The sequence below is a fragment of the Haemaphysalis longicornis genome, unplaced genomic scaffold, assembly GCF_048455015.1.
Source record: "Haemaphysalis longicornis isolate Haplotype H1 unplaced genomic scaffold, Haemaphysalis longicornis Haplotype H1 scaffold_3, whole genome shotgun sequence".
NCBI classification, from domain to species: Eukaryota; Metazoa; Arthropoda; class Arachnida; order Ixodida; family Ixodidae; genus Haemaphysalis; species Haemaphysalis longicornis.
This window is the reverse complement of record NW_027526335.1, coordinates 48,944,993-48,966,624: the sequence shown is the minus strand read 5'-3', so window position 1 is coordinate 48,966,624 and position 21,632 is coordinate 48,944,993. Positions and strand designations below refer to the sequence as shown.

General features: G+C 46.5%; 1 protein-coding gene across 1 annotated transcript in view; it reads right to left on the bottom strand.

Annotated features, from left to right (window-relative positions):
- The window catches only part of LOC144174435 (cytochrome P450 3A17-like), a 282,872-nt gene that overhangs the window by 7,514 nt on the left and 253,726 nt on the right, over window positions 1–21,632 (bottom strand). Inside the window, exons 14-15 of the mRNA XM_077703152.1 lie at window positions 13,918–14,166; window positions 11,323–11,541 (exon numbers count right to left, since the gene is read on the bottom strand). Coding sequence (XP_077559278.1) covers window positions 11,323–11,541; window positions 13,918–14,166 — 468 coding nt within the window. The remainder of the gene's footprint in view (window positions 1–11,322; window positions 11,542–13,917; window positions 14,167–21,632) is intronic.

Sequence of the window (21,632 nt, the reverse complement as noted above, 5' to 3'; positions counted from 1 at the left end):
GCCATAATTGCATTGCGTGATGTTTCAGGCCAGATAAGGGTTTTGAGGCAAATCGTATTTTCGACGTGGTCACTGGCCAAAATTTTTTCACTGGCTGCATGAGTGGTCAGTCAAGTTTTTTGTAGTTAAGCTAAACCACAGGAATGTCTTGAAGTTTGTGGAAATGAATAAATACATACCTTATCGAGTGTTGCTCAGGCGCAATATGCTCGCCCACTACGCCGTTTCGCAGTCGCTGTCGCCTCTCAGCGCCTTTTTTAAGAACGCTTATACATGTATGTATGTATGTATGTATGTATGTATGTATGTATGTATGTATGTATGTATGTATGTATGTATGTATGTATGCATGCATGTATGTATGTATGTATGTATGTATGTATGTATGTATGTATGTATGTATGTATGTATGTATGTATGTATGTATGTATGTATGTATGTATGAATGTATGTATTGAGAGACGACGGTTGGCGTGGCCGTTTATTCCAACACTCGGGCCAAGGAAGAAGATAAGCGGTGATGATGTTTATTTACAGTTGATGATGATGCCGAGCCCATCGGGGCAAGCACTGATGATAGTGGGTGATTACGAAGAAGCGCCGGTAACATAACCCAAAGTACTGGGAGCGTAGTTACTGGGTCTCACAGTATGTATGTATGTATGTATGTATGTATGTATGTATGTATGTATGTATGTATGTATGTATGTATGTATGTATGTACGCATGCATGTATGTATGTATGTAATAAGGGTTGGCAGTCAAGAAAACCTCGGAAAGCAAAGGGCAGGATATTGTAGGTTATTGAAACAGATAAGGAATTTGGAAAGAAACTGAAAAAAAATGCCCGCCAGGTGGCATTCGAACCCACGACCTCCAGAATACCGGTCTGGTGGGATAACCACTACGCTGCCGGCGGGGCTATTTTCCCCCTCCACTTTCTGGGGTATTTATGTCAATGTAATTTTGTCCTGTGCTTGGGGGTGGTAGCCAGCACCACTCCGACTTCTCGGGGTGAAGGGGACCTTCTTTTTAACCCTTCTTTTTAACTGCCTTCTTTTTAAGGACCTTTTTTTTAACTGCCAGAACAGAGGCCCTCGCTATGCATGTAGTGAATCAGAATAGGAAATGAGGGGCTCGTTGAAATAAGACAGAAACCAACTCGCCCAATACTCCACTTTGCAGAAATAAGAGTTGAGAGTCAAGAGAACGTCGGAAAGCAAAGGGGAGGATATGGTAGGTCATTGAACCAGATAAGGAATTTGGAAGGAAAGAAAGTGGAGAAAAAATGCCCGCCAGGTGGGATCCTGGCTGAACCACCGCAATGCGCTACCCCCTTTATATTCACAGCGCCTGAAGGAAAGGAGACAGCGGAGGAGAGTCGCGCATGCGCGCACTTTCACGCCGGAGCAGACGCGAGCGGTGCGAAGCGCGCGCGCAGCTGTTGTGATTATGTTAATGAGACGGAGTCAGAGTGTTGTGCACAGCTGTCGGAGAGAAGAACGGAGGAGAGTTGCGCATGCGCAGGTGGTGTGCGGATGCCACCACCGCCGGAGGGACATACCCCCGAGCAAGAGATGCGTCGCATCTAAAAATAGCCCCGCCGGTAGCGTAGTGGTTATCGCACCAGACCGGTATTCTCGAGGTCGTGGGTTCGGATCCCACCTGGCGGGCATTTTTTCTCCACTTTCTTTCTTCCCTTGAGCGGTGGGAACGCGCGCTGACCAGCCTGCACCCGGAGGACCAGCAAAGCCTGATCAACCGGGCCACCCGGGCTGCGGAAGCGCGCGGCTTCCTGAACTGAGGACGCCACCCACCTTCTTCTTTCTTTTTTTTTTTTGCTCAATAAAACGTTTTGCCTCCTCCTCCTTCTCCACTTTCTTTCTTTCCAAATTCCTTATCTGTTTCAATGACCTACCATATCCTCCCCTTCGTTTTCCGAGGTTTTCTTGACTGCCAACCCTTATTTCTGTCTTATTTCAACGAGCCCCTCATTTCCTATTCTACATGCATAGTGAGGGCCTCTGTTAGGGCAGCCTTTGTGCCATAGGGAGCTTAAGAGGTTTGAACGCTGGTCGACCGCTCTCGACATGTCGTTGACACTCGAGTCACGGCCCGGGGGTTAAAAAGAAAGTCCCCTTCACCCCGAGAAGTCGGAGTGGCGCTGGCTACCACCCCCAAGCACAGGACAAAATTACATTCACATAAATACCCCAGAAAGTGGAGGGGAAAAATAGCCCCGCCGGTAACGTAATGGTTATCGCACCAGTCCGGTATTCTGGAGGTCGTGGGTTCCAATCCCACCTGGCGGGCATTTTTTCTCCATTTTCTTTCCAAATTCCTTATCTGTTTCAATGAGCTACCATATCCTCCCCTTTGCTTTCCGAGGTTTTCTTGACTACCAACCCTTATTTCTGTCTTATTTCAACGAGCCCTCATTTCCTATTCTGATTCGCTACATGCATAGCGAGGGCCTCTGTTCTGGCAGTCTTTGTGCCATAAGGAGCTTAAAAGGGTTCAACGCTGGTCGACCGCTCTCGACATGTCGTAGACACTCGAGTCACGGCCCGGGGGTTAAAAAGAAAGTCCCCTTCACCCCGAGAAGTCGGAGTGGCGCTGGCCACCACCCCCAAGCACAGGACAAAATTACATTGACATAAATACCCCAGAAAGTGGAGGGGAAAAATAGCGCCGCCGGTAGCGTAGTGGTTATCGCACCAGTCCGGTATTCTGGAGGTCGTGGGTTCCGATCCCACCTGGCGGGCATTTTTTCTCCACTTTCTTTCTTTCCAAATTCCTTATCTGTTTCAAGGACCTACCATATCCTCCCTTTTGCTTTCCGAGGTTTTCTAGACTGCCAACCCTTATTTTTGTCTTATTTCAACGAGCCCCTCATTTCCTATTCTGATTCGCTACATGCATAGCGAGGGCCTCTGTTCTGGCAGTCTTTGTGCCATAAGGAGCTTAAAAGGGTTCAACGCTGGTCGACCGCTCTCGACATGTCGTAGACACTCGAGTCATGGCCCGGGGGTTAAAAAGAAGGTCCCCTTCACCCCGAGAAGTCGGAGTGGCGCTGGCCACCACCCCCAAGCACAGGACAAAATTACATTGACATAAATACCCCAGAAAGTGGAGGGGAAAAATAGCGCCGCCGGTAGCGTAGTGGTTATCGCACCAGTCCGGTATTCTGGAGGTCGTGGGTTCCGATCCCACCTGGCGGGCATTTTTTCTCCACTTTCTTTCTTTCCAAATTCCTTATCTGTTTCAAGGACCTACCATATCCTCCCTTTTGCTTTCCGAGGTTTTCTAGACTGCCAACCCTTATTTTTGTCTTATTTCAACGAGCCCCTCATTTCCTATTCTGATTCGCTACATGCATAGCGAGGGCCTCTGTTCTGGCAGTCTTTGTGCCATAAGGAGCTTAAAAGGGTTCAACGCTGGTCGACCGCTCTCGACATGTCGTAGACACTCGAGTCATGGCCCGGGGGTTAAAAAGAAGGTCCCCTTCACCCCGAGAAGTCGGAGTGGCGCTGGCCACCACCCCCAAGCACAGGACAAAATTACATTGACATAAATACCCCAGAAAGTGGAGGGGAAAAATAGCGCCGCCGGTAGCGTAGTGGTTATCGCACCAGTCCGGTATTCTGGAGGTCGTGGGTTCCGATCCCACCTGGCGGGCATTTTTTCTCCACTTTCTTTCTTTCCAAATTCCTTATCTGTTTCAAGGACCTACCATATCCTCCCTTTTGCTTTCCGAGGTTTTCTAGACTGCCAACCCTTATTTCTGTCTTATTTCAACGAGCCCTCATTTCCTATTCTGATTCGCTACATGCATAGCGAGGGCCTCTGTTCTGGCAGTCTTTGTGCCATAAGGAGCTTAAAAGGGTTCAACGCTGGTCGACCGCTCTCGACATGTCGTAGACACTCGAGTCATGGCCCGGGGGTTAAAAAGAAGGTCCCCTTCACCCCGAGAAGTCGGAGTGGCGCTGGCCACCACCCCCAAGCACAGGACAAAATTACATTCACATAAATACCCCAGAAAGTGGAGGGGAAAAATAGCGCCGCCGGTAGCGTAGTGGTTATCGCACCAGTCCGGTATTCTGGAGGTCGTGGGTTCCGATCCCACCTGGCGGGCATTTTTTCTCCACTTTCTTTCTTTCCAAATTCCTTATCTGTTTCAAGGACCTACCATATCCTCCCCTTTGCTTTCCGAGGTTTTCTTGACTACCAACCCTTATTTCTGTCTTATTTCAACGAGCCCTCATTTCCTATTCTGATTCGCTACATGCATAGCGAGGGCCTCTGTTCTGGCAGTCTTTGTGCCATAAGGAGCTTAAAAGGGTTCAACGCTGGTCGACCGCTCTCGACATGTCGTAGACACTCGAGTCATGGCCCGGGGGTTAAAAAGAAGGTCCCCTTCACCCCGAGAAGTCGGAGTGGCGCTGGCCACCACCCCCAAGCACAGGACAAAATTACATTCACATAAATACCCCAGAAAGTGGAGGGGAAAAATAGCGCCGCCGGTAGCGTAGTGGTTATCGCACCAGTCCGGTATTCTGGAGGTCGTGGGTTCCGATCCCACCTGGCGGGCATTTTTTCTCCACTTTCTTTCTTTCCAAATTCCTTATCTGTTTCAAGGACCTACCATATCCTCCCCTTTGCTTTCCGAGGTTTTCTTGACTACCAACCCTTATTTCTGTCTTATTTCAACGAGCCCTCATTTCCTATTCTGATTCGCTACATGCATAGCGAGGGCCTCTGTTCTGGCAGTCTTTGTGCCATAAGGAGCTTAAAAGGGTTCAACGCTGGTCGACCGCTCTCGACATGTCGTAGACACTCGAGTCATGGCCCGGGGGTTAAAAAGAAGGTCCCCTTCACCCCGAGAAGTCGGAGTGGCGCTGGCCACCACCCCCAAGCACAGGACAAAATTACATTCACATAAATACCCCAGAAAGTGGAGGGGAAAAATAGCGCCGCCGGTAGCGTAGTGGTTATCGCACCAGTCCGGTATTCTGGAGGTCGTGGGTTCCGATCCCACCTGGCGGGCATTTTTTCTCCACTTTCTTTCTTTCCAAATTCCTTATCTGTTTCAAGGACCTACCATATCCTCCCCTTTGCTTTCCGAGGTTTTCTAGACTGCCAACCCTTATTTCTGTCTTATTTCAACGAGCCCTCATTTCCTATTCTGATTCGCTACATGCATAGCGAGGGCCTCTGTTCTGGCAGTCTTTGTGCCATAAGGAGCTTAAAAGGGTTCAACGCTGGTCGACCGCTCTCGACATGTCGTAGACACTCGAGTCATGGCCCGGGGGTTAAAAAGAAGGTCCCCTTCACCCCGAGAAGTCGGAGTGGCGCTGGCCACCACCCCCAAGCACAGGACAAAATTACATTCACATAAATACCCCAGAAAGTGGAGGGGAAAAATAGCGCCGCCGGTAGCGTAGTGGTTATCGCACCAGTCCGGTATTCTGGAGGTCGTGGGTTCCGATCCCACCTGGCGGGCATTTTTTCTCCACTTTCTTTCTTTCCAAATTCCTTATCTGTTTCAAGGACCTACCATATCCTCCCTTTTGCTTTCCGAGGTTTTCTAGACTGCCAACCCTTATTTCTGTCTTATTTCAACGAGCCCTCATTTCCTATTCTGATTCGCTACATGCATAGCGAGGGCCTCTGTTCTGGCAGTCTTTGTGCCATAAGGAGCTTAAAAGGGTTCAACGCTGGTCGACCGCTCTCGACATGTCGTAGACACTCGAGTCATGGCCCGGGGGTTAAAAAGAAGGTCCCCTTCACCCCGAGAAGTCGGAGTGGCGCTGGCCACCACCCCCAAGCACAGGACAAAATTACATTGACATAAATACCCCAGAAAGTGGAGGGGAAAAATAGCGCCGCCGGTAGCGTAGTGGTTATCGCACCAGTCCGGTATTCTGGAGGTCGTGGGTTCCGATCCCACCTGGCGGGCATTTTTTCTCCACTTTCTTTCTTTCCAAATTCCTTATCTGTTTCAAGGACCTACCATATCCTCCCCTTTGCTTTCCGAGGTTTTCTTGACTACCAACCCTTATTTCTGTCTTATTTCAACGAGCCCTCATTTCCTATTCTGATTCGCTACATGCATAGCGAGGGCCTCTGTTCTGGCAGTCTTTGTGCCATAAGGAGCTTAAAAGGGTTCAACGCTGGTCGACCGCTCTCGACATGTCGTAGACACTCGAGTCATGGCCCGGGGGTTAAAAAGAAGGTCCCCTTCACCCCGAGAAGTCGGAGTGGCGCTGGCCACCACCCCCAAGCACAGGACAAAATTACATTGACATAAATACCCCAGAAAGTGGAGGGGAAAAATAGCGCCGCCGGTAGCGTAGTGGTTATCGCACCAGTCCGGTATTCTGGAGGTCGTGGGTTCCGATCCCACCTGGCGGGCATTTTTTCTCCACTTTCTTTCTTTCCAAATTCCTTATCTGTTTCAAGGACCTACCATATCCTCCCTTTTGCTTTCCGAGGTTTTCTAGACTGCCAACCCTTATTTTTGTCTTATTTCAACGAGCCCCTCATTTCCTATTCTGATTCGCTACATGCATGCATGTATGTATGTATGTATGTATGTATGTATGTATGTATGTATGTATGTATGTATGTATGTATGTATGTATGTATGTATGTATGTATGTATGTACGTACGTACTATCGCGGCCAAACTTAGTGGGAACACGGGAGCGCGTGGCCCGAGATACTACTAGAGCTTCCTAACGGCGCCGCGCAGAAACAGCACGCATGCGCGTTGTGAGGGTCCGGAGGGTACAGAGCTCATCGCGCGCATCGCGTCACCGGGCAGCAGCGCGTCGTCTGCTACAAGCGAGCTGCCGGCGCTTAACGAGCGGCAGACGTTGCCAGTGGCCGTGAACCGCAGCAATAAACAACTGCCGACGTCTACGATTTTTTTTTTTTTTTCAGATAAGAATTGTCCCCGCGAGCTCCGCAATAGGCAGAACCATAACTTTACGGACTTTGTTTGAAGGTAAATACATTTTGAATGCTTTTCAAGGCGAAAAGGTATCAGCGACGGGCTTATCGCTGACGCCAGCGCGCAAATTATTTCTCATGGTAATGCCAGCCACAAAAGGTGCTGTAAAGTAAATGACCGCGGAAACAATTTATTTCAAGCTTTTCTAAAGAAATACGGTGGTCTGGGCCGTTAAAAATAATAGGGAACGAGTTGAGACGCCCTTACTAGTGCGTCATGTCGCCGTTGACTTCGACAACAGCAGACATTCTTGACGGAAGCAATTCGTAGAGCGCTGTCACAAGTGAGGTAGCCGCTGCCAATCGGCAAGCACCGCGGCCCACAGCTCGTCCTCAGTGGCCGAAGATATGGGGGTCCGGTTCACCTCTACTTTCATGCGACCCCAAACATTCTCGATGACGTTGAGGTCGGCTTCCTTCGACACCCATGCCAGCTTCGTGTAAGTAAGCGCGAAAGGAACAAGGACGAACGAAGTTTGTTGATGAAGTAAAAACACGCACAAAAGATATATATGCGTGGATCCCGGCATCACTGGCGTAAAACGTATTTCACCATGACCGGCGTTTCGGGCATATTTACGCCCACAAAGAAAAAACTTCCCTTAAATATGACATCCCCGCAGACGATGCGGGCAGTGGCCGCGCATAGCCAGTGTGGTCACGCATCAAAGATTCATCAGCTCGCGGTGACAACTCTTGCTTGTGAAGGCCAAGACGGCAGAATAGCGGTGCGCGTCTGACGAACGAATGGCGATCTGATCTTGATTTCCAGCAACAAATTGCTGCGTATACCTGCCAATGCGGCTCACGGCGGCTGACAACGTCTGCTGCTCGTTTAGCGCCGGCAGCTCGCATGTAGCAGACGACGCTCTGCCGCCCGGTGACGCGATGCGCGCGATGAGTTCTGTATTCTCCGGACCCTCACAGCGCGCATGCGTGCTGTTTCCGCGCGGCGCCGTTAGGATGCTCTAGTAGTGGCTCGCGCCACGCGCTCTCGTGTTCCCACTAAGTGTGACCGCGATAGTACGTATGTATGTATGTATGTATGTATGTATGTATGTATGATGTACACTAAAAACTAGTTAATTTTAACTCCAAGGGGACGCCACCTCTGTTCGAATTAATGAAAGTTCGAATTAACAAAAGTGAAGCACGAAAGCTGTACAATGCGAATTCGGAGCCGTAGAGCATGTCAGGGATTCAATGCCTGACAGAGACGGCGAGTAAAACCTGTTTTTCAGGCTAAGGCGAAAACCAGAACAATTTTCTCTAACCAGCAAATGTAGCAGAAGGTAATCCATAACTTAGTGTAGCGCAAAAAAAAAAAACGACAGAGGACCCAGGGAGGTGACGGGCGCAAGCGCGCTACACGAAGTCATGGATTACCGCTACCTACTAGCCCAAACCCTAACTGTGGTAGCAGAAGGCCTCCTTTTCCCGTATTCCACAACTGAAGACGAAACGGGTAGTATTCCATTTGGTGATTCATTCAGAGCGGCGGTCGCACTGGTGCTTCGTGCTTCCCACCCTCGTGGCCACTGAGAGCGACAGCCTCTACGCTTCTCACCTCAGAAATGATGCCATCTGTCCCCACACCTCACACCCACAAGTCGTCTCCACATCTACGAAGTCCGCCAAGAAACTCCTTCCAAACCGTCCGCGGTGGTGTTTTAGATTGCTTTTACCCGATTTAACTGCTCTCTGTGCTCTTCTCTCCTTTCCTGGGGCGACGCAGCCTCGTCTGTGGGCAGCAGAGCCGTTTAGCTGGTCGTGAGTCAGGCTCCAAGCGGCAGGGGGGGTGGCGCGTAGTTCAAATTATCCTTTACTGAGGCCCCTCGCGTTCGAATGAAAGGGCATTTGAATACATGTGCTTCTATGGAGAATTGGTGGGACCAAATGATACGGCTCCCAATATTCATAAATTTAAATTATTGAAGTTCGTATTAACGAACTTTTACGAGTTTTGACAATTTTAAAAGGAATTTTATTTTATGCACATCAAGCCACTCACATAGATAACATTACTTCGTCTTGTAAGCTGATCTCACGTAGGAGTTTGTTGTCACTGTATTGCATGATTTTTTATGCATCTTTTTGCTTCAACCCAGAGCTTACCCTAATGTCGTGCGGTGCTTGCAGATACGTAACCGGATAAGCCTAATGGATCGCGTTCGCTGCCCGCGTCTAAGAATCCATGTAGCGGATCGTGTGGTGCACGCTTCAGTAAGCCGTCCTATTCGCGTAACGAGGTGCGTCGGACTCCGGGGTACTTATTCTCGGATCTACCGAGAGGACCGCCATCGAAGACGGGCAATTAATCAATACCTCTCTGCGTCAGCGATGCTGACAACACCGACCGATAAGTGCTGACGCCACAAGAAGGAAGTGGTAGCCTTGATGACATTACCATTATTTCCCGCTAAAATACAAAGGGACAGGTTTCTGATATGCTTTTTCGCACACAAAAATTATCGCAAGACCGAAGTACCTAAAGAATCATTTCACCACAGAACGAGAGGAATACCTGGCTGCAGCAACATTTGTGTTTTCGGGCTTCACCAAATGTCCAACCTAAACATTTTTACTCTTGATGTGCCCTCAGTGGTATGGCGTTGTACCAGAACGAAAAAAGAGCAAACGCATGGGTTACTTGGCTGAACTATCGCTCCCGAATCCCTGCTTATTCCCTTGCTACATGCGAACTTGGAGGCGGGGATTTTGACATCACCGTCATATTGTGTGTTCTGTCCAGTTCCTTCCAAAAAAGAAAATAATACTGAATTTCGTTTATTTCTATAACAATCCATACACAGTTTATCTGTAAATATAGGTCATTCAAGGATGGAGGGGGGAGTGGGGGTGCGAACTTGCATAACTGGCGCACGATAACGCTCTATTTTACGGGAGCTGCGTTCCCCAATGTGTGGGCCACTAAAGCAAACACGTCTGTTCGCTATGATTGAAGCCCATTAGCTGTTTTTACGTAACCCTTCTTTAGGAACAGCAGAAAATGCCATGGGGAAAGAGGATTTAAAACGCCTTCTATATGACAGCCCCACGTGGAGTTGGTAACAAGGTGTATTGTTAAAGGCCTCGTCCAACGCCTGAAGGGGATAAGCAGTGAGATAAGATATTCGGTGAGGATGTTCAGTGACGGCAAATATTGTGGCTCGACTGGGTACTAGAACCAGTTGCTTTTGTATAACCTGGAATACTTTTTTGTTTAAACTGGACTTGCACCTTGAGCCCAGCTCGAAGGTGCTGCCGTCTTTCATTGTAGAGCTTCTTGGCAGTAGTTTGTATTGGCGTTCTTGTTCATGAGTGAGACCTTCTGCAAACTCACATACATCTCACGATCCTTTGGACTCGCTGTCTAAGTTCTCGTAGCAGGTATCGGCGGTGGCTGTAGACGGTTTTTCGGGCATTTGGCCGCTGTAAACACTATTTGAGGCCCGTCACGACGTCTCAGTATGTGCATTTCAAACCGTGCATCATGTTGCTCGTCGGAAGGAAGCTGTTACACTGTGCAGACCTATTTTTTATGAGACCAAAGATGTGCCAGTCTAAACCGCGGGGAGTAAAGAAAGAAAGCCATCGCAATTTTGAAACACACGTTGACTTGCATTTTTCTCAAATATGAAAAAATAAATGAAGTTAGGGTGCTCGCTTCGGGAAGGTCTGTTTGAACATGACTGATTACCAAGTGACGAAGGTTTCATCCAAAAAACGCTTATGAATAGTGCAATACTCTTTGGACCTGTACAATAATATTCGGTCACAATTTATATAAAGTACAATTTATGATAAATTTGTATGGTGATATTTGTGGGGGATGTATCTAAAACCAAGGATAGGAAAAGTTATGTCTAGTAAATGGCTACTGCTTCCGCACCATGTGAAAACGTAGCCTGCACATTGTCCTTTTGTTAATGCCCACGTAGTGTTTATGTGGGGACACCGATCACTTGAGGCCAGGTCAGAAATTTCCCCGTAAGGTTCGCGGCACTCTGCGTTACTAAAACTGCCGGGTGTGGAACGTTCGCTGGCGGTTGCTTACCTACATAAAATGTGTAACATAGGAGCATGCGCGTCACTTCCAGAGCTTTTTTCGTAGATGCTAACTAGGCTGTGGGAACGAAACCTTATGACTAAAACCTGCGGCACTTACCGAACGACCAATTATCGGTTATAGAGATTGGTCGTTCACAGGAGAGCGCCACTCCAAGTAACCAGCGCATCGTGCCCGGCGTGTTCGCTGTGCCAAAAGACTCCTGAGAAAACAAGTTGAACAAAAAGGGCGCTGCTTGCCTTGTTGTGTCCAGCGTTAAACTGGTCGCGGGCCCCTCCTTTTCCAGCGAACTGCTTGTTGACGCCGCCCTGGTGGTTGTAGCCTGTCGCTCCCGAAACGCCGTGCAGGCCGTGGGCGGCAAGGTTGTTGATTCCGCCCTGCCCTAAGCCTTGGTTGCCGTAGGCCGATATGGCGTTGCCGCCAAACGATCCTTTGCCGAAACTGCCACCCGCCAGCGCCTGAGCATGTGTATAACAAGGAAATGGGTCTCCTTACTACCTGAACACTTTTGGCATTTCTAGTGAGTGAGCCTGGTCACCACATACTTTATGCGATTCGGACCACCAGATTTTTTAAAAAACCTTACACGTACTCAATGTTTGAGGAAGTGGTTACGGTTGTATCAGGCAAATAGAAAATCCAAGGCAGCAAAGACTTCTTCGCTTGAGCCCTTACTCTGAACGATTACTCCAACATGGATGCTTCGAGTATTCAAAACACCTATAACAAGATTAGCGCTGATTTAAACTCTTCTGTGTTCCAATGTTAAATAAATAGGTGCGTTGCATTCAGTGTGGCATGTGCGCCATAACACATAATTTCATACACACGATTTTGAGCTTTTTGAACACATAATTTATTCCCGCCTGATTCAGTTATTAGGTTCCTGGAAAATAACTGTTTTTCTTCATGCCAAAACGGCTTTAAGAAATAATTTTCTTGCGAGACCCGGCTCATTTCTTTTACGCATGGCTATTTCTCTGCTCTAGATAACGGATCTTTTGTTGACTGCATTTTCTTGAACTTCTCCAAAGCATTAGGCCTTGCCTCTCATTAGTTATTTTGCATGAAGCTTTAAAAGTTAAATCTGGACCCTAATATTGTAGCTTGTTTTGAAACCTTTTTTGTATAATAGAACACAATTTGTAACCGCTAATCATTTTGACTCTTCTTTATGATCAGTCACGTCAGGCGTGCCTGAAGGATCCGTACTCGGCCCCCTTCTTTTTCTAATTTATATGAAAGATCTGCCCAGCTTAACTAACTCTTCCACCAGATTGTTTGCGGATGATTGTGTACTGTACCGAACAATTTCTTCAAATTCCGAGTCGTTAGTGCTACAGTGTGATCTCCACGAAGTGTCTACCTGATGTAATAATTGGGAAATGCGTCTAAACATTAGTAAATGCAAAACAATGAAAATTTCCCGGCGTCTGAATCCTCTTGAAGCTTCAATTCACACTATCGAAGCTGCCAACTTGAAGAAACCAAAACATATAAGTATTTAGGAGTCCACATAACTGATAACTTCTATTGAGAAACGCACGTGAATTACAAAATTAAAAATGCTAATAGGACCCTTGGGCACCTCCGACGTAACATTTCTCCTGCCCCTTCAGACTTGAAATTGATGCTTTACAAAACACTAATCCGTCTCAAACTGGAATATGCCTGCGCAGTATTGGATCCGAGATTCGATTATCTTACTAACGCTTTAGAATCCGCTCAAGACCGCACCGCAAGTGTTATCTTGGCCAACTACTATCGCATGTCAAGTGTAACATCTATGAAATCACCCTTAATCTACCCAATCTTCTTTCTCTGCGCGGAAAAGTAGCTTGATTGAATCTATTTCACAAGATCTACCACCCTAACTCGATTTTGAAAAACGAACTGTTAACTAGTCCATCATATATATCCCACCGCACTGATCAACCCTACAAGGTTAAAGTTCTGCAGTGCCATACAAATCTATTTTTTGATCCCTTCATCCCGAAAACATCAAAAGAATGAAACCACCTGCCAAACTTAATCGCCGCAATCAGCGATGCACGCATTTAGAATGGCCGCCGGAAGTTACTTTCGTTCCCAGTAATGTTTTTCCCTATTGTTGCCTACACGTGTGCATTCTATATTTATTGAAAATGTATTTCGGTCTTCCTATCTTTTATGCTGATTTCCTTTTCGTAGGAGGATTTATTTTTCATGTGTTCTTATGTTCGCTGTGTATTTTCTTTTGCTTGTATTTTCGTTTGCATTTTGGTCTTCTACGCGGATTTTATTTGGTAGGTGAACTCCATTACATTGGTTCGTATGCTCGCTTTGTATTTACTTCTTTTTTGAGCCTCTATATTGTTATTAGCACTGTAGTGTTTCTAGAAACCTTATTGTTTTTATATCTATACCGCATTTACAGTGTAACTTGATTAATCTCCCCGTGTACAATTGTTTAGTATACTTGCAACATAACCGCTCCTTTCTGTAACGCCCTGCGGGCATTGAAGGCATTGAAATAAATAAATACCGTGTCGTGAGCAGCTAAGTGTATATTTCATGCGCATTTGGTATCCTTTTTTTCTAATCAGGGCATTTCTAATCTAATCAGGACTGCTGTTATTATCAGCAGGAAATAAAAACGCCCTGGAGACACTCTCCATCAAAACATGGATTCAAATAGATCTGCACGTCCAAGTTCTGTAAATTGAACATAGCTGTTACATTGATGGAAGTTTCCAGAGTAACATGTCTGACAGAAACTTCTCTGGTAATAAAGGTCTACCACATATACGAAAGATAGGTTAACTGTCCATCTTTAAATGCCGTTTCTTGCTCACCTTGTTGTTGCCGTAGTTGGAGTATCCACCGAAGCCCTTGCCGTAGCCAGCATTGCCGTAGCCACTCTGGAAGTTGTTGACACCCTGGCCCAGTGCTCCATAGCCCCCGTAGCCTCCGGCCCCGATTAGGCCTGTAGCGGCGGGTTTCAAGTCCTCCAGGGCATCAGCGACCTTCGGCCTGTGACGCGTCCTTGTCACAGCCAGGCACAATGCGGGACACGAGCAGAATACTCCCACGACGGCTACAGCCTGCAGGTCCCAGAACATAGCGTTGGTTATAGGACGGGTTGTCTAAGTTTAAGCTTAGTATGCAAGTTTGTTTCCTGTTTTTTTGAGAAGGCTTTAATTTTGTCAAAGTATTTGGTTAATAAATTTGGCACTTGCCTTGTTCTGCATGCGAGCAAATTCGAGTGAGAATTTCACGTCAGCACTACGATCAGAGCACCGTTCTGATCAACTGTGTGCGGATAATTCTACTCTGTCAATCGGTATAACCAGCGAAACTGAGTACATCGATCCTATTCACTTATTTGAAAAGTGTAATTTCCGCCTAGCTCGCATACTACTTTACCGTTGAATCATACATGCGTGCCTCCTTACTTTGCCCCCACCCCCCTGAAAAAGTTTAACTGTCGTTTGAATATTGTTTTTTTTTTTTTTGCCTTAAGCGTCTTTGGCTTTGTAGAAGCAAAGCTTTCAATTAGCCCAGTTGTCTTTCTGCATTTACACTTAAGCTGTCTTCGATATTGAAACTCGCCATGAGGCAGAAAGATAAGTTCGGTCACACATCCGGACATGTATTGCACAGAATAGACAAAAAAGGCAAGCCTGGTAGGAGAATGGCTGGATGAATTGCGCAAGAATATCGGTATAGTGTCAATGGATACAGATGAAAAGACACAGGATGTGTTGAAACGCAAATGCGAAAGGCCTCTGGCCTGCAATGAACATAAACAGCCTGGACTTGATAAGCCAGAAAATCTCAGGGTAAAACTGCCGCAAAAATGCGTGTTCGATCGTCACACTAGAGCACCCGACATGCAAAAGAAATGTCTCCAATGCAAAAAAAGTAAAATATTCTTGTGCCGGTGGTAGCAGACGTTTAATTGCTTGTAGTTAAAATAGATACGTAATTCTCATCTGGGAGTCGGTAAGGTCAGTGAAGCTGCATAGATACTTTCCATGTGTTGAATGGAGAAGTGTCACCACTCATTTATTTTGAAGCCGCCATAATTGTTTATCATGACTCCTTCTTGGCTATCCATAAACATGTAAGTGTACTTGCTTTGTATGCCCTACTTGATGGTGTGATATAGAAAGGTATACTGAGCAATCAAAGGCAAAATAGAGTTTTAAGTTAGTTGTTATTTCTCGGGTCTACAATTCATATGCATTGTTGTACATGATAGATGTCGTTTAGTTGGTATTAAACTCAGCAGTTGTGGACATCGGGTATTTTTATTAAAAAGCACTTTTACCCGACTAACCTGGATTACGTGGATGTCAGATGAAGCCAAAGCGACGGTGTGCCTGCTGGCAAAGCGAAACGAACTGCTTGCGGGGCAGCAAGAAAGGGCAGGAGGGTGAGTGCCGGGCTGTTAATGGCCCGTACGTTAAGCCCTCAAGTCTGATGTCGTCACCTAGTACCCGCATTCGCACGTATATATGAGGTATGATGGGTTTGTGATGCCCTACACAAATGGAACACCCCTCTGGGCGGCCCCTTTATTTTATTATATGTGAATGATGCAGGGACTATTCCATTTTATTTGCCTTAGATCTATTACCGTGTATTATTTGATGATCCATATCTTATGCCTATTGCCAATAATCGTATACTGGACAGTAGCGCGTCCATAAGCAGCGCCTGTAGGAACAGCAGAGTCGACGTCAGTAGTCAGGCCGTGTGGCTAGAACAGATGATGATCTTTCATCGAGCGCATGTTTGAAATGAGGCGCGATCGGGTTCGTTTTTGCATTAGGCATGACACGAAAAATCGGAACAATGGAGGTATACACTCTTCACGAAAAAAACAAGATCTGCCGCTACCGGATTTCGCCCTCTCGAGCCTTCTTGTTTTGGACGGGGGAGGCATTAGTCATTTGGTTATTCTTACCAGGGAAAGTTCTTGCTTGTTCGATCCTTTCTATGAACTCTTCCGTAGTTTTGTTCAAAAGTTTGAGGCGAACACTTGTCAATTGGTTTTTATAGCTCTCGAGTTTAGCGGCTGTGTTGAGGAGGTTAGTGTCGTGTTTTCGGTATCAGCAGTTCACTCACGCTGCCTGCTGCAAGTACGTACTGTAGAGGATGCACCACCTCACAAACCCTAACACTGCGGTGAAGCAAACTTTAAATCGATAGTTCATTGTTTTAGTCGCCGAAATCCAGAGTGTAATCGTAAACATCACGGGGAAATTGGCGTGCTTAAGGTTTTTGAGGCAATCCACACTTGTCCCGCACGTATAATTCCCGATACAGTATATCACAATCCCACGCCTCCGTGTCACACTGTTTCCACGGCGTGATGCGGATTTCAGCTCTATCCTGCGATTGGCGGTAACGTCTCAAAAACAGTTACACCACACAAGACAAGCTAATACTGTGCGTTAACACTGTATAGCCAGTAAAGATAGCTGAACACGTTTACTACGCACAGTGCGTACACTTTCTTAAGAGCACCAAAGCATTGAGGTTGGCAATCCCCTGGTCGCGAAAGGCAGCCAAAACGTCGTTCGAGTGTTTGGTTAAGTGCACGACAGAAAAAATAAAAATGTTGCCTTAAGAATAAAAAGTCAGCGGTCCGTGCGACTCACCATGACGGTGCACTTCGATATCGGCCGTGGATGTGCGTACCATTTCAGGTGGACCGCAAGGCGCTAAAGAAGCTTTTTAGACCACATATTGAATAGATCATGCAACATGCATGATCGACAGCTGCGTTTCTTTTAGCAGTCATATCTCAGTGTTTTATTACTTTGAATGAGGTAAATCCACCAGTGTAAATCTGTTTTTCGCGTAATCCAAAAATAGCGAAATGCTCCCTTTCATGCTTGTCTCTCCTGCCCTTTCCCGCGCGCTAGCCTTCGCTTGTGCTCCCCTCTCAGGCAGTGCCCCACATAACAGCGCCTTTTGTATAAAATATAAGCAACAATCTACAGGGTTCATTTAGCCTTTTTGAGGTGTCACCTCTGCGCATAATGTTTTCTCGCTGTCTGCCGGTAAAGCTGCCTGTCAAATTTCAGCGGTAACGTAAGGTGGGACGTCAACTGCGGCGCGCACACCAAGGATGAACGGCTGAACAAGCCGTCCCTACCATTCGCATTGGAAGCGAGTGACGCGACAGGCGATATTATGCAGGTGGCGTTGGATGCGATGATGACCAGAAACCGTCACAGGTGTTTTATAGCAGGACCGTGTAAAGGACTCATACTTTTTTCCAGCCTGCTTGGTAGTTACATACGAAACGTGTATTGATAATGCTTGTCATTCCTGATCGCTTGCGGCGAGAAGGCATCACAGCCACTCCTGCGACGCTGTGTTCACAGTCCGTAAGAAAAACTCTGTGAAACTATGCCTTTATTTAATCTACTACAGAGGAGGCGCCATTCATTGCTATGCTGCAACAGCAACATTTCTTTTAGTAGTGTCAGAACGTAATAAGAATGATAAAACATTGGGTAGTGCAACTTTAAGAATAGTAAAAGAAATGACCTCTTTGAATCGCCACCACTTAATTACAATTTTTACCAAAAATCGCGAAACTTGTACGTCTTAATGTCCGAATGCGCCAGTTCGTAAGTTTCTACCTCGTTAATGAGCGGAACGGCTCCACTGTTCATTCTTCGCCAGGCGTACTATTGCCGTCACGAGTAGGTAACTTTTCGCGTCCGTTGCTGTCCAATTTGTATACGCATCATGCCGGTCGTGCATTTTCGAATTTATTTACAGTTTTAGGTTCTTGTGTTGATATTTTTTTCCCTATTCCTGTCCAGTGCGTATTATATTTAGAGGCACACTCCTGTACTAGGGTGGAAGTGATCAAAGTATGCGCACATTAAAATATCATATGACACATAAACACTACCCGAAGTGACGTTACGTACTGTGAAGAAAAACTCCTACTTCTAGGTTCAAAAATTTCCTGGTTTCTTGCATTTTTCCCCCGCGGGGTTCTTAAAAATTCTCTCCAAATTTCCTTGCTTCTCTCTCTTTTTAATACAACTTTCCCGGCAAATTATGCAAATTTCCCTGCTTCTCTTGTTACGTAACGCCCTTCCGGATGTTACATTGTTGGGGGGAAAAGAAACTTGTAACATAAAGAACAACAACAGTCATAAAAATACAAATACAAACATATTCAATTCGAAATTAATGGTTGCACTATAAGGGCATGCAAAACTGGGGGGAAATGTTATAAAAATTCTTATCTGTATTCTTGTTTCGTTTTGGGCGTTAGCTAGTGCCAACCATGTCTACTTGACGTAGCCTTCCGGGCGCAGAGGCCGTTCAGAGCATCGGAGTTTCGGCGTGAACTAAATTCTACTACATCTGCCGATCAGCACCACTGTCTTTGCATTTCATGTTTTGTACCAAACACAATGCTTTCATTGCATGCTAAAGCTCCAGGTTAAAACTGGGCCTATAAAAAAAGAGAAAGACATTCTTGGGTAATTGGGGTAATTTCAGCTAAGCGCCTGGACTGGAGGCGTGGACTAACGCGCACCCGAAATACTTTTGTGTATATTGTGCAGGATCACAGGCGAATAGGCTTCACCCCTGCAGCCACCACCGATTCACGCTTTACTAGCTCTTTCTCATGGAGTATGCTATCTTCTAGTACACTTTATCTATGATCCCTCCTGTTTCATGAACTGGATAGGAAGCGGCCTTGAACACTTGTGGATTGGGGGAACACTATTACGGATATTTGAACACCAACTTTTTGAAAGAAAACAAAGGGATAGGGGACGCGATGTCCTCAGTTTACTGAAAATATTTTTCCTTTTTACTCCGCAACTTCTGAAATTCCCTCCATGTATTAAATATTCCCTTGTCTCTTTTGAGCAAAATGACAGACGAGAATTTCCCACACGGAACATCACTGGTTACCCGTATTAGGTGAGACACAAATTATGACAGTCAATCTTAATTGATTTTCAATTTCGACCCTTTTAAACCTGGAGCACTTTATAGCTTGGCATTGTTCTTCGCGACAACAATATATCTTGCAGAAAATTGAGCTAGCAAAATTTCTACAAAAATTTATAACCCTCAAGTTTGTGTCTGTCGAGCTGGGTGCTCGTAAAAAATTACAGTTTGAGTAATGCTGGATTGTGAGTTTAAGCAGTGTTCGTGATCGAGTAATAAGAAGGCAGTCTTACACTGGAGAGGCTCGGCGCTGAAGCCCATAAAACGTCAAAGTACTTCGTCCCACCGAACATTCCCCAGGCTCCTGTACACAATAGGGAATTACCTCCACTCGTCGAAAACAACGCCGTAATGTAGTTACGGCGCGAGGAACACAGATAAAACTCGGGGACTCTTGCTTTCGTTAATCTGTGCCGCCTATTCAGTGATGTTTCTGTTCGCCATTCGCAGAGCTTTCCGTTTTACAGTGCATTTATACTTGAGTGACCTATACATCCGTGTACTCTGTGAGCTACCTTTAGCCTACGGGTACTTAGAAAAGTCGCCTGCCATAAAGAAAAACACTTGACACTAAAATACCTTGCAGGGGCCGTTATAAAGTTGCACAACTCTGTTGACCCGACGCAAGGGCGGGCGTTGTACTACCAGAGCCGCAGCCGTAACGACGCTTTCGTGGACGATAGTTCGAGTAGGCTAAAAAGCTAAGTTAGTAAAAAAAAATCTTTATCTAGCAACTACACTAAGGCTATATACCCGCCTCGGTGGCTCAGTGGCACACGTGTGTGCATATATTGGTGAAGTTAAAAATCCCCAGGTAGGGGGCCAAAACTATTTCGGTACCCTCCACTACGGTGCGCCGTCGGCGAGTAGAACACCTAAATTTGAAATTTTTCGGGCACCCATATCTAATCAGAGTTCGGTTTTGGGTGCCACAAAAAGACATGGGCAATGATGTGCGGTAGTCAGTAAAAATGGGATACATTTGTGCCTCCCGGGGAACTTCAACTTGCGCAGGTAAATCTGCACATGGATGTTCTCCCTTTTAAAAACGCTTTCCTCCTTGGCATGGAATTCAACCCGCTGTCACGGGCTCAGAGGCGTAGCGCCTTGCCCACTGACTCACAATGGTGGTAAACCCGTGATGGCTGGCATTTTGCTTCCACTTATGAAAGTAGGCAATTTATGAAAGTAGGCGACCACACAATTTTAGGACTTAATTTATTAGCTATTCAATTCGCATGGTGTTCGGTTCTATTCTTTGGATAATTGTGAGCATTATTCGGGAATTAGGCGTGATTAAGCCATCTGATTGGAAATAAGTAAGCATGGATTGTATTCTTACTTATAACGCATTTTTGCGACCCTTTACTAAAGCGGTTTACCCGCCGCGGTGGCTCAGTCGCTAAGGCGTTGTGCTGCTGGACATGAGTACTCAGGTTGGATTCCCGGCCGCGGCGGCCGCTTCTCTAGTGGAGGCGGAACGCTAAAACGTGCGAGTGTACGAGATTTCGGCGCGCATTAAGGATTAAGGATCCACAGATGGCCCAAATTAATCCGGAGCCCTCCACTATGGCGCGTCATCGCCTGCGTTGCATCGGCGCGTTAAATCATACAATTAATCAATACTAAAGGAATGGAATGTGCGTACGTCTCATTGGAAATGTCAGTCTCAGTTTTCCTAGTTCACGAACAATTACACAAGTACAACCGAATCATGCGCTTATTTCCTACAGCCTAACTGAAGGTTTCGACCTCTGCAATGCCGGGCAGTATATTTCACCGCTAAGGGTGTTCAGAATATACACCACTGCGTCCGGCAGCGGAATTCCAGAAGCCGACAATACCGATTTCCCAGCAAAGGATTTGAGACGCTGCAGACGTCATAAGTTGGTCGCCAGTTGCAATGAAAAAAAAATAGCCCAGAAATAAAAGCCCGTTTATCAGAGCGAAGTCCTTCTTTCGCGTTGCGCCCCGTAAATCGCCGCAGTCCTCTTGCCCACGCATGGCCCAGACATATGGACTCCACCGACGTCGGGAGGCGCCTCTCCTGCCGCAGCCGTCTTTTGAATCCCCGCAATATCTCAGCGTTACCTGTCCGACTCGAGTATGGGCTTTTTGCGTGTATGTGTGTGCGTGCGGGCGCGCCGGCGCACTTGCCATGGCGGGCTTCCAGTCTCGCCGGACGGTCAGTCAGAAATGAATGAAACGCAAACAAAATGATGCTGCAGAAGATGTGGTGGGATCACGAGAGGATGCAAGCGTGGATAGGCATCCGGCTTTATTACTTCTCGGGCGGTTTTTTTCTTTGCGCGCCCTGAGCTCGCGAACGTAAGCTCGAAGGCGAGCCAGGATAAGGAAGAACGCCTGTTTTATTTCCTTTGTTGCCTGAAGCGACAAGCTCTGGGAATGGATTAGGCAGTGGCTGTTATTCAGGCTTCTTGATTGGGTGAAATGGTAAAAGCTGTCGCTATTCGATACACGGACTTATAGCAGTCTGATCCCGATGTCCATGTGTATTACGGACTGACGCAAACAAAAGTGTCTATATAGAAAATTTGTGCCCAAG